General features: G+C 35.4%; 1 protein-coding gene across 11 annotated transcripts in view; it reads right to left on the bottom strand.

The window, feature by feature from the left end:
* Positions 1-13,131, bottom strand: part of Tbck (TBC1 domain containing kinase) — a 229,759-nt gene that overhangs the window by 174,425 nt on the left and 42,203 nt on the right. For 10 of the 11 annotated variants that reach the window (XR_012435639.1, XM_074041488.1, XM_074041489.1 and 7 more), the window contains one exon: positions 1,707-1,848. Coding sequence is in view for 10 of the 11 variants with exons in the window: in XM_074041488.1 (XP_073897589.1) it covers positions 1,707-1,848 (142 nt within the window). In the remaining variant the exon portion in view is untranslated. Of the gene's footprint in view, positions 1-1,706; positions 1,849-2,382; positions 2,419-13,131 lie in introns of all 11 variants that reach the window. The other variant, XM_074041496.1, reaches the window with a different exon arrangement.

The raw sequence follows: 13,131 nt of genomic DNA on the forward strand, positions 1-13,131 counted from the left end.
CAGTTGACTATCCCAGAAATTTTTTTTACTATAACAGAAAGCTGACTAGCATATCACCCAAAGTTACACAGTTATAATATGTAACATTAGATTTTAAACTCAGTTCTGACTCCATAAGTCTCTGTAATATGTATGCTATTTAATTAATTCTTAAACACACAAAATGAATAAAATGTTAATTCTTAGAGGTGACAGAGGTCAATGAATTTTAAAAATATTTGGGAAATCCTTTGGAAGACAGAAACAATAGATGGATATGTTTCTCAGCTTTCCATCAGTGTGACAAAATACCTAAGAAAAGCAACTTAAAAGGAAAGATTTATTTTGTCTTATGGTTTCAAAGGTTTTAATCCATAGTTGACTGGCTCAATTGCTGTGGGCCTGAGGCAAGGCAGAATACCCTGGCAGCATGAGCAAGTGACAGAAAAGGCCGCTCATGTAGTGTCAGCTAGGATGCAAAACAAAAAGAGGGGGGTGGACAGGAGTAAGATGTCTTTAGAGACATGCCACCAGTAAACTACTTCCTCCAACCAGGCCCCAACTCCTAAAAGCACATTCAGCTATAAACTTATCAATGAATTAATTCACTGATAACATTAGTGTCTTCATGATCCAATCATAGCTCTACCATCTGGGATCAAGGCTTCAACTCACGAGGCCTTTGGGGACATTTTATATCTAAACCATAACAAAGGAAAATCAAAATTTCCACTTCAAAGACCTAATAGTTCAAGAAAAGTGGACAAATGTTACAAATACCACAGTAGAAGAAGGAGAGAAGAGAAGAAAGGCATCTAACACTGGCAGGTCATTGGAGGTGGAACAGACAAGACAAGCTATCCCCTCCAAAACCCATTCTCATCTTTTTTCTTGATATTTAGATATCTAGCTCAAGATTATATTTCCTATGCTCCTTTGTCCCTACATGTGGCCAAATGAGTAAGCTTTTACTAGTAAAAAGTATACCAAATTCATATTTGCAATATTTAGAACATCCTCTTAAAGACAGTAATCCTGAATTCATTCCTCCCCTTCTCTTCTATCTAGAAGCAACTTTGGAAATAGCTGTTGAGAATGGTGAAGCCATCCCCAGTTGCTTAGGTTTCTACATTGTAGAGCAGAGCCCACCCTACTTGGTCTGAATTGTTAATGAGGGAGAAAAACACCTGTTTCTTTAAGTCATTGTACTTTTAATTCTTCTGTTTTAATAAATACTGAAGATATCTGTATAAGACTTCATAAAAAACAAACATGCAAACTGAGTTTATATGAAATATATCAGAAGGGGAGGAAATAAAATCAGAAGGGAGGGTTAATGAGCAGATAAAAAAGTGTAAGCAAGTTTAGCGTAGCATTTCTAAAGTTGTTTATGCTTTGTACAAGTGTAATTTTTGTAGTGAGTAAACATTTGTAAAGCTAATAAAATAATACTAGCAATTTGTAAAATTTATATTTACAAAAACATTAACATTTAGGAAAAGCACAAATATTTCTAGAGATACAAAAAAGTAAATTATTTATTGAATAGGCAGAGAAATGGCCTCTACTTTTTTCAAATAGGATTTTTAAAGTTAAATTGCGAAGTAAGTCTTTTCTCTTTATATTCTAGTTAAGTTGAGCAGCAAACACTTCTTTGTTTCCCCCAAAATATTATTCCAATAAGCACACAAATTCTTTTTATTTCTTTAGTATTTCTTTATACATACCACACAGAGCTCAAATAAAACGATCCCAAGAGACCATACATCTGACTTGGGGCCAGATGGCAAAGGTTTTTCACTTGACATGTGATCAGTGCTTTTGAAAATCCCTTGTGCAATTACCTCAGGTGCCAAATATGATGGATACCTACAATGATATATTAAAATAATTAATAATTACTATGAATTACAACTGGGGAAAAAGTAGTAGCACACTGTTACTATCATTGTCTTGAGACCTATGCAAAAGTTCCATGTAATTAAATGAACAATTGCTCCTAAAGAATTCTAAATTAATCACCAAAATACAGACCTTTGTGTCTAGGAATCAAGAACAAATATACAGGAATCTCAAATCATTTTAAAACCATTATGCCTCTTACAGCATTAGTTCCTTGTAGTGGACTACAAGGTTATAAGGTCTGTGGATTTTAAATTGTGACATATCACACCAAGTTGTACCTTAGAGAAGTTGTAGCAACACATTCTCACAAGCCATATATAGGGTGCCTACTTCTTTACACTACCATACAGCAGGGTTTTTGAAAATTGTTTTAGCAAATATTACATTTGAAAGACTGCTTAATAAATATGAATAAGGTTTAAAGACTAAAGCTTCAATGAGTGCCCATATATTGTGGAGCAGTTTAAGCGAAGAGTATCAAATTATCACTAAAGGTACCTGTTTGCCTCTCCCTGATTGTATCTTCATCCCTATCTGTCAAAACGAAAAGACATCCTTTAAACTTCACTATACTTTACCATATGTTTATATTTGTAAAAGTACATATTTAATACAGAACATTTTTGGATGTTGTAATATTGGAATTAGGCTAACTGTATTCTTTTGAATTTTCAATTAACTTTAGTCAGAAAGTCATCTATATTATTATATGCAGCTGTAATATATACCAAAATTGTTTTTTTAATTCATCAATTTTTACTTCTATTTTATAAATGTGTTATAATTAATGCATTCAGATGTTTCCTGTTTTTTATATTATAAAAATAACACTAAATACTATCTATGATATACATCTACAAGTTTGTATATGTAGAAATGTAGAAATGAATTTCTAGGCAACAGGATATGTATACAATTTCCACTTTATCATGCTAAAAGTTGTGGAAAGGCGTTATAGCTATCTACACATGCATAAGCAGTATACGACAGTTTGTATTGGTCTTCTATGTTAACCTTTTCGTGCACAGTTGAACTTTTTCATATTGCTTTGAAAAGGTCCACTATAATTCTGGATATTAGTTCCTTTTTCAGTAATTAAGATTTGAAATACTTCCTACTATATATTACACTTTATCTTTCCAGTGCATCTGTTTATGAATAATAAATTCTAAGTATTTCAGTCAAATTAATTTTTTTCTACTTAGTGATTTTGCCAAAATGATCTCCCATGTTATTTTCTCAAAGTTTGATAATTTAACATTTGATACTTAAGTTTCTTGATTCATCTAGAATCAATTTTCCATATGAAGTAAGATAAAGGAACCACACATTTCCTACATGGATAATAAACTGAACCCTAGTCCATTTATTAAAATATCTCTTTTTTTCCCAATTAGTCTGCAATTTCAGCTGTCTCATGAATGGAATTTCCTAATATATGTAGATCTGCTTCTCAGCTCCTTCTTCCACTATTAAGTGTATCTAATGTTATTCCATTCATTTTAAGTCTACAATATTAAAAAATAATCACTGATTTATAGAAGCCCTCTCAGCATGCACACACACACACACACACACACACACACACACACCCCTCTTCAGGCATATCTAAGCTTTTTAGACTTTGTTCTTTTTAATGTATATTTTAGAACAGTGTTACTATATTTTCTTTAACATACATAGTTCAATTTTTTATTGAAAATAGATCACAAATGGAAATCAAAATCTTTTCAATAGTGACCCGAACAATCTACGAATTTGCTACATCCATATTTATTTAGGTTTTCTATGATGCTTTTCAAAAAAACTTTTGTTTTATACAAAGGAATTAAAATACTTGTTTAGATTGTTAAGGTCTTTATTTTACCTGTTCTATAATAAACTATACATGGTAATCTTACTAAATGATTTATATTTTATATACTATAAGTTTCATAAAATTTAACACCCTACCTAAAGTAAAACAAGAGCCCTTAAGGACTTAATCATTTTATAAACACTTTGTGTACACATGTACACAAAGTGCATATATATTTTTTTAAATTTTATTTATTAATTTATAAATTAGCCAATCAAAATCTCACTCCAGATTGGCTTGTAAAGAGCAATTTAAAAAGCAGACAATAAATAAGAATTAGACATATTGGAAATTGCTAAATTTGAAATCCACTGCCTAGAAATAAAAAGAACAGATTTCAGAAGAGAAATGAAAAATGAGTGGAATTCTGCTCTAAACATTAACAGTAGGCAATCAAAACATCACTCTCATTTCTCTCTTTTTCTACAGCCACCTGTTCACACTATCACTGCTAGTCCGTCTTACTTGTATGTAAAAGATATCATTTAGGTGAGAGGTAGTTAACGATGATGGTGATTCAATACATTCTTTTGTTTATAGATCATCTCTATCAAAGTCTGCATTATGACATTTTACCCTCAGATGATCAAAGTGCTCTTCTAAATCGCTACATGAACCTCTAGGATTCGAAAAAGTCAGTGGAAAAGCACCAGACGTGATGCAACAATATCTGTGTTCTACTATTTTATTATTGCTATTTTTGTTAGTTTTTGAGGTGCTATGGATGAAACTGTAGGCTTTCCATATGCTAAGCAAGTGGACCCACTGAACTCCATCTCCAGCCCAAATACTTGTGCTATAAAGTCAGTTAATTATGATTCAGACTTAATCTGTAAAATGGGAGTAATGCCTGGCACACAATTGTAATAAACATGTTTTATAAAAGAAAACATAAGACAAAATTCAGTGGTATACTTTCATTATCATCATCAGCATCATATATCTAAAAGGCAAACTATTAATTTTTATTACTGACTTCCAGCAAATATAACCCAAAAATGATAGTGTGGGTAATGAAAAGCTAAGCAAATTGCTATATCAAAAACTGCTGATAGAAGTACAAAGTACCCATTGTTCCAAAAATACTAGTTTCCCTTTTAGTCAAAGACAGAAATTAACAAAAACAAGGCTTAGAACTGTTCTTTAATGTAAGTTATCGTCTTTATACAACCTTCTCTTGTGAAGCACAGCATTTTAACAGTGAAAGACAATTACCAGAATTCTGCTGTGAGCATGACTGGTGAGCTAAATACAAGTGGCTTTCATTAGCTACTGTTTTAACAGGTATTAAGCTACTGCCCAACTGAAATGAATGCCCAATTTCTACTCTTTACATTACTTTGAAACAGATGGTAACATTTTACTTTATTGTTCCATAATATTTGTCCTTTGAATCAACTGCAATCTTCTACTGGTATAAATATTTTCTTTCATGCCTTTGCTGTTTGATCACTTTATTTTTCTTGGCTAATGTTTCCCATTTTGTCCTTTAACACTTTCTGGTAAGGTCCTCTGAGTCTAAGACTTCAAAGCAAGCTAGACCAAATGCTAACATAAGACTAATTCTATCTAAGCATTTTAAGTTCAGATGCATTTCTATAAATGCTTGCTATGCTTTAAGAAAAGTTCCTTTCTTTCTTCTACTCATTACTAAAACCTAAAGCACCTTTAAATAAAAGTCAAAAACTTAAAAGTAGTTTTGGTTTGTGTTATGTTTTTGGAGTTTTGTTTTATTTGAACTGATTTAGACAAAAGCAGAAGCAGTAGCAATCACATTACTGCAGCTCCTTGAAAGTTATGTCAAAACTCCATTGTCACACCTGACAAGCTAGAGCTTGATGAGGAACTTATTCCATTCAAAAGGTTCTTGTAAGCTGATGTTTACAGAATATTTCATCCAACTTCTGCACAATACACATTCTTCTCAGCAGCCCATGGAGCCTTCTCCAAAATTGACCATATCTTAGGGCACAAAGCAAGCCTCAGAAAATATAAGAAACTATAAATAATCCCATGCATTCTACCTGATCACAATGCATTAAAACTAGAACTCAACAACAAAAACAACAGTAAAGAACATGCAAACAAATGGAAGCTGAACAACACATTGCTCAATGATGAATGGGTCATGGATGAAATAAAAGAGGAAATTAAAAGGTTCCTGGAAGTTAATGAAAATGAGAACACGACCTACCAGAACCATGGGACACTGCAAAGGCAGTCCTAACAGGAAAGTTTACAGCCATGAGCGCATATATTAAAAGGAAAGAAAGATCTCAAATCAATGACTTAATGCTCCATCTCTTAATGCTTAATTCTCCATTTGGGAATGAGCAAATCCCAAAACAAGCAGAAGGAGAGAAATAATAAAAATAAGGGTTGAAATCAATGAAATACAAACAAACAAAAAATACAAAGAATCAATGAAACAAAAAGCTGGTTCTTCGAAAAAATAGATAAGATTAACAGACCCCTGACAAACCTGACTAAAATGAGAGAAAAAACCAAAATCAGTAAAATCAGAAATGCAAAAGGGGAGATAATAACAAACACCACAGAAATCTAGGAAATCATCAGAGACTACTTTGAAAATTTATAGTCTAACAAATTTGAAAATCTTGAAGAAATGGACAGATTTCTAGATACTTATGACCATATAAAACTGAACCAAGAGGATATTAATCACCTGAATATATCTATAACACAAAATGAAATTGAAGCAGCAATAAAGAGTCTCCCAAAAAAGAAAAGCCCAGGACCTGATGGATTCTCTGCTGAATTCAATCAGATCTTTAAACAAAAACTACTACCAACCCTCCTTAAACTATTCCATGAAATAAAAAGGAAAGGAACACTGCCTAACTCATTTTATGAAGCCAGTATTACACTCATCCCAAAACCAGACAAAGACACCTCCAAAAAGAAGACCTATAGGCCAATCTCCTTAAAGAACATCAATGCAAAAATCCACAATAAAATAATGGCAAACCAGACCCAACAACACATCAGAAAGATGATTCACCACAACCAAGGTGGCTTCATCCTAAGGATGTAGGGGTGATTCAACATATGCAAATCTATAACTGTAATACAGCACATTAATAGAAGCAAAGACAAAAACCACTTGATCATCTCAATAGATGCAGAAAGCCTTCGACAAGATCCAACAGCACTTCATGATAAAAGCTCTAAGAAAACTAGGAATTGAAGGAAAATACCTCAGCATTGTAAAGGCTATATATGACAAACCTACAGCCAACATCATACTTAATGGTGAAAAACTGAAACCATTTCCCCTAAAATCAGGAATGAAACAAGGGTGCCCACTATCCCCACTCCTATTCAACATAGTACTGGAATTCCTAACCAGAGCAATTAGGCAAGAAGAAGAAATAAAAGGAGTACAAATAGGTAAAGAAACTGTCAAATTATCCTGATTCGCAGATGATATGATCCTATACCTTAAAGACCCAAAAAACTCTACCCCAAAACTCCTAGACACCAGCTATAGCAAGGTGACAGGATACAAAATCAACTTATAAAAATCAGTAGCTTTTCTATACACCAACACTGAACAAATTGAGAAAGAATATATGGAAACAATTCCATTTACAATAGCCTCAAAAAAAATAGAATACCTAGGAGTAAAGTTAACAAAGGATGTGAATGACCTCTACAAGAAGGACTACAAACCCCTGAAGAAAGAGATTGAGGAATACTACAGAAGGCAGAGAAATCTCCCGTGCTCATGGATTGGTAGAATCACCATAGTAAAAAGGGCTATACTAACAAAAGCAATGTACATGTTTAACGCAATTCCTACCAAAATCCCAATGACATTCATCACAGAGATTGAAAAATTTACCCTAAGGTTCATTTGGAAACACAAGAGACCACGAATAGCCAAGGCAATACTCAGCAAAAAAAGCAATGCTGGCAGTATCACAATACCTCACTTCAAAATATATTACAAAGCAACAGCAATAAAACCAGAATGGTACTGGCACAAAAACAGACATGAATACCAGTGAAACAGAATAGAGGACCAGCAGATGAATCCATGCAGCTATGCCCACTTCTATTTGACAAAAACACCAAAAATATACAATGGAGAAAAGACAGCTTCTTCAACAAATGTTGCTGGGAAAAATGATTATTCATCTGCAAAAAACTGAAACTAGATCCATGTATATAATCCTGTACTAGTATCAACTCAAAATGGATCAAGGACCTTAATATTAGACCCAAAACTCTGAAGTTAGTATAGGAACAAGCAGGGAATACTCTGGAAGTAATAGGTATAGGCATGGACTTCCTCAATCGAACCCCAGCAGCTCAGCAACTAAGAGAAAGGATGGACAAATGGGACTACATAAAATTAAAAAGCTTCTGCACAACAAAAGAAATGGTCTCTAAACTGAAAAGATCACCCACAGAGAGGGAGAAAATATTTGCTAGCTATATATCAGACAAAGGACTGATAACCAGAATATACAGGAAACTTAAAAAAACTAAACAATCCCAAAAATCAATGAACCAATTAAGAAATGGGCAACTGAACTAAATAGAACTTTATCAAAAGAAGAAACTCAAATGGCCAAAAAAACACATGAAAAAATGCTCACCATCCCTGGCCGTAAAGGAAATGCAAATCAAAACCACACTAAGACTCTACCTCACCCCTATTAGAATAGCCATCATCAAAAACACCAACAACAACACGTGTTGACGAGGATGTGGGGAAAAAGGAACCTTCAGACACTGCTGGTGGGAATGCAAGCTAGTGCAACCACTCTGGAAAAAAATTTAGAGGCTTCTTAAAAATCTAAACATAGATCTACCACCATATGATCCAGTAATCCCACTCCTGGCAATATACCCAAAGAATGCAACACAGGTTACTTCAGAGGCACCTGCACACCCATGTTTATTGCAGCGCTATTCACAATAGCCAAGTTAAGGAAGCAGCAAAGATGCGCTACTACAAAGGAATGGATTAAGAAAATGTGGAGTTTATACACAATGGAGTTTTACTCAGCCATGAAGAAGAATGAAATCTTACTATTCTCAAGTAAATGGACGGAACTGGAGAATATCATCCTAAGTGAGGTTAGCCAGGCTCAGAAGACTAAAAATCGTATGTTCTCCCTCATATGCAGAATTTAGATCTAGGGCAAATACAGCAATGTTGTTGGACTTGGGTCACATGCTAATTGGAGAGCACGTATGGGAGGGGATAGGTAGGAAACCAAAAACATGCAAATGTTTGGTGTCCCCACTGGAGAGGAACTAATACAGTAACCTTAAAATGACAGAGGTCAATATGGGAAGGTGACCCGGGAGTAGTGAGGAGGTCAGGTAGAGCAGAATCAATTTAGGTTGTAATACACTTGTGCATGGAAGCAATGCCAGGAATCTCTCTGTATAGCTATCCTTATCTCAACTAGCAGAAATGCTATGTCTTCTTATTATTGCTTATGTCTTCTCGTCAACAAAATTGGAGAAAAGAGCAGAACAGGTTCTGCCTGGAAGCGAGGTGGTGTGGGGGGTGACGGTGGAGATGGGAAGCAGGGGGGAGAAATGGTCCAAACAATGTATGCACATGTGAATAAATGAATAAAAAAATTTTTAAAATAAAGATATAAGGATAGTCATATGAAATAATTATAAACGACAATAAAGCAAAAAATGCTAAAAAAAGTTTTTGTAAATAAGAAATTGTTGACTATCTGTAACAACGTAATTTTTATGCTTACAAAAAGAATTGTTTTTGCCTATGACTAAGTTCTTGATATGCTAAACCATGAGATTATGAATTTACACACCTTAATAAGTAAGCCATCAGGACAGAAAACTTGCCCACAAAACGATGAGCTTCTTGAGTTCAAGAACTTACCTTAACCTTCTTATGCATATAATAGGCAGAAGAAAAAGTGTTCAATAAATATTTCCACATTAAATAATGTCTAAGATTACTTATGCCTTAACTAATGATGAAAATTTTAGATGAAAAGTCTCTGATGTAAGTTATAAGGATAAGAAGGAAATTAATAAGTGAGGCTTTTCAACATCTAATTAATTTTTTTTTGGCAGTATTGGGGTTTGAACTCACATCTTCATGCTTGCTAGGCAGGCACTCTACCACTTGAGCCACTCCTTCAGCCAAAATTTTTAAATAATGTTCTGCTACAGACACATACTGCAAGACTGCAGATCACAACCCTGAGTAATAATGTGATAGAACTGGTTCTAGGAAGCCCAAAGAGCAAAGCACAAATGAATACTATTAAAAATCAAACTATAATTAAAAAACATGACTAAGGTAGGTTAGTTAATACTGTATCAGTTTTAGTTTCCTCATTTGATGATTGTCCTGAAGTTGTGTAAGAAAATTCCTTATTTTAGGAAATATAATACAAAATATTTAGATATAAAGAACCATTATGTGTGGTAATTATCTTCAAATGCTTCCAAAAATCATTAAACATACACAAATATAGTCACAGAGAAAAAGAGAGATAATGTAAATGTACTGAAATATTAACATTTGGAAGATCTGAAGGATATGCAAGAATTCTCTAAATACTCAAAAAATAAAAGAATCATCTTATGGAAATGTTTAAAGGGAACTACACAGTAAAATACGACACAAAATTCTCTATCAAAAGTGTCTACTTGAGTACAACACAAAACAGACTTCCACCAACTTCCTGGAGGGCAATATACTACTGGAAATCCATATGAGAAGTGATTAAATGAAACTCTTTAGAGGAGTTGATCCGAGATGGTGGATAGGGTAGAGAATCAGAATTCCTGAGCTCCGTGACTCTAGAAACCATGTTGAGATATGGGAGCTACACATGAGTAATTCTCATTGTTTCTAGCCAAAATAATAACCACCAACACATCAGGTACACAAAATTCAAGGACTGACCCTTAAAACAGCTTTTGATTGCACCCTACAGGTGGCAAAATCCTGGAGTGTCACAGTCAATAGGGCATCTGCTCTGGGAAACAGCCACTGGGCTGTTTCTCCCATTTCTTTCTTTCTTTCTCTTTTTTTTTTTTTTTAAATAAAAGCAAAAGATAGAGCATCAAACAGAATTGAACCCTGCAACATCCTGGACCCCTAACCCATGGGAAGCCTACCTACACCCTACTGCACTGAACCCAGTCCCAGTGTCTGCCTGGAGAAAAGTTGCACACCATTTCTTCCCACAGCCAGTTTGAAAGCTACCTAGGTAGATCTGCAGACCCAACAGGTAAGCAACGCACACCACATGCAACTCTCCTACCCATCCCCCAGGAACATAATCCAGTGCAGCCCCTGGGCAGACTGAACCCCTCCCTCACCCTGCAACAAAACTGAAAAACATAAACAGTGAATTGTAATCTACCACCAACAGTGGAGGTGGGGTGGAACACTGAACCAGCCTTGGAGAATCCGGGATTGGGGCAAAGAGCCAAATTCTCAGTGAATGAAGATGGGACAAGGAACAAAGGCTGAGAGTTGGGATGGGACAACAAGCCAACCTCCCAGTGAACTATCAGCAAAGTGGGGGGCACAAAGAATGAGAGTAAGGGTGGGGCAACAAGCCAATCTCCCAGGGTGGGGGGCTTGGATCATTGAGATAGTCTCCTGGGTCTGAGGGTAGTACTCAAAACAGAATTTTTCTGCCTTGTTAGGGGAGGAGCTGACCAGATAGTGTTGCAACAGTAGGGCAACACAGCTGCCACCTGGCAAAAACAACAACAGATCAAATCACCTTAAACAAACTGGTAGTGAGTTACCTCAGATCCCAATTGCAAACTGTCCTATGGACAGAAGGAACCAAATACTGCTCACAAGCCAGTCATCTGGTGAGACCACTTCCTGCTTGTAACAGATGGCCCATAGACAAAGGAAAGCAGGAAAAAAACACCCTCCAGCCATCTTCACCCTAAGGTGTCTGACAAGAGGGGCAATACCTTCCCCAATAGAGCCAGAATACCAAGCACCAATACCAGGATTGGATGCCAAAGGACTAAGTCCAGAACTTTTGCCAAGCAGACGTAACTTTTTGTTGTTGTTGTACCTGTTTCTTTTTATTATTATTAACTTACCATTACTATTTTCTTATCCCTCTTCTTGCCCCTCCACTTTCTCTCCTTTCTTGTGTTACTATTCATTGTTCTCCCCCCAACTACTCTTTCTGCCCCTTCTCATCTACTCTCTCCCCTTTTTCACCTCCTTCTCCTATTCTTCCCCAACCTGTCACATTACTGCTCCCTCCTGCGGACTAGCCCCTGCATTCCCTGACTCAAGCACCCTCTACTACAACAGCAGAAATACACCCAAACACACACAAGGGATGCAAAACCCATCATCCCCCATTTCTCTTCCGCAAGAAATCCACTTCCTTTTTGCCACACCCCCTTTTACCACTTTCACCAATTACCAAGTTTCTATCTCTAATCAAATAACCATAACCCCCCCTGCAACTCCCACTGTTTATAGATATTATCACCAAGGGGTTTTCTATATAATATGTAAACAACTGGTCTGGCATTAAACATTTGAATTTGTTATTGCTAATTTACATTTCCAGGCTAGGGACAGAAATAGCACATCAACCTAGCTAACAACTAAGTCAGCCACAACAAAAAATTAAATCAAGGGAAAGAAAATAGGGAATTAAAACTAGCCAATTAAGAATATAGTTGCACAGCACCAATTGGAGCAAAGGGAAAAAGAAGAAGGGAAAGAAACTATACTCCTCAGGGAAAAAATAAAACACAATTTCAATAGAAGATTTAATGGGAAACAAAGAAAATGAATACCCAGTTCCTGACCCCCAAAAAACAATGATAAATGTCACTAATGACTCCCACAAAAAAAAAATCCCTCAAAGAAGAAATCATGGAAGAGATCACAGAGAAATTCATGGAGAAGCTACAGGACATAGTTAACGAGAAAGTACAAGATGCACTAAAGAAATTTCAAGACACCACAAATAAAAAACTTGAGATGACACAGAAACAACTAAATGAATTCAGAGAGGACTTCAACAAACACCAAGGTGAAATAAAGGAGACTATTAAAGAAATATGAAATAAAGAAGACAACACATGAAAGAGGAGTTCAGCAAAGATATGGAAAACCTCAGAAAAAAGAATCAAACAGAAATCCTGGAAATAAAAGTCCCTTAGTCAAATAAAAAACACAGTGGAAAGCCACTCTAGCAGGGTAGAACAAGTGGAAGTCAGAATCTCAGAGCTCAAAGATAAAATATGCATTAAAGAAAAAAACAAAAGAACTCTTATTCAAACAACACAAGAGTTGTGAAAGGAATATGCAAGAACTCAGTGACTCCATCAAAAGACCAAACCTGAGACTCATGGGCAATGAA

Source organism: Castor canadensis, chromosome 9 (assembly GCF_047511655.1).
Source record: "Castor canadensis chromosome 9, mCasCan1.hap1v2, whole genome shotgun sequence".
NCBI lineage: Eukaryota > Metazoa > Chordata > Mammalia > Rodentia > Castoridae > Castor > Castor canadensis.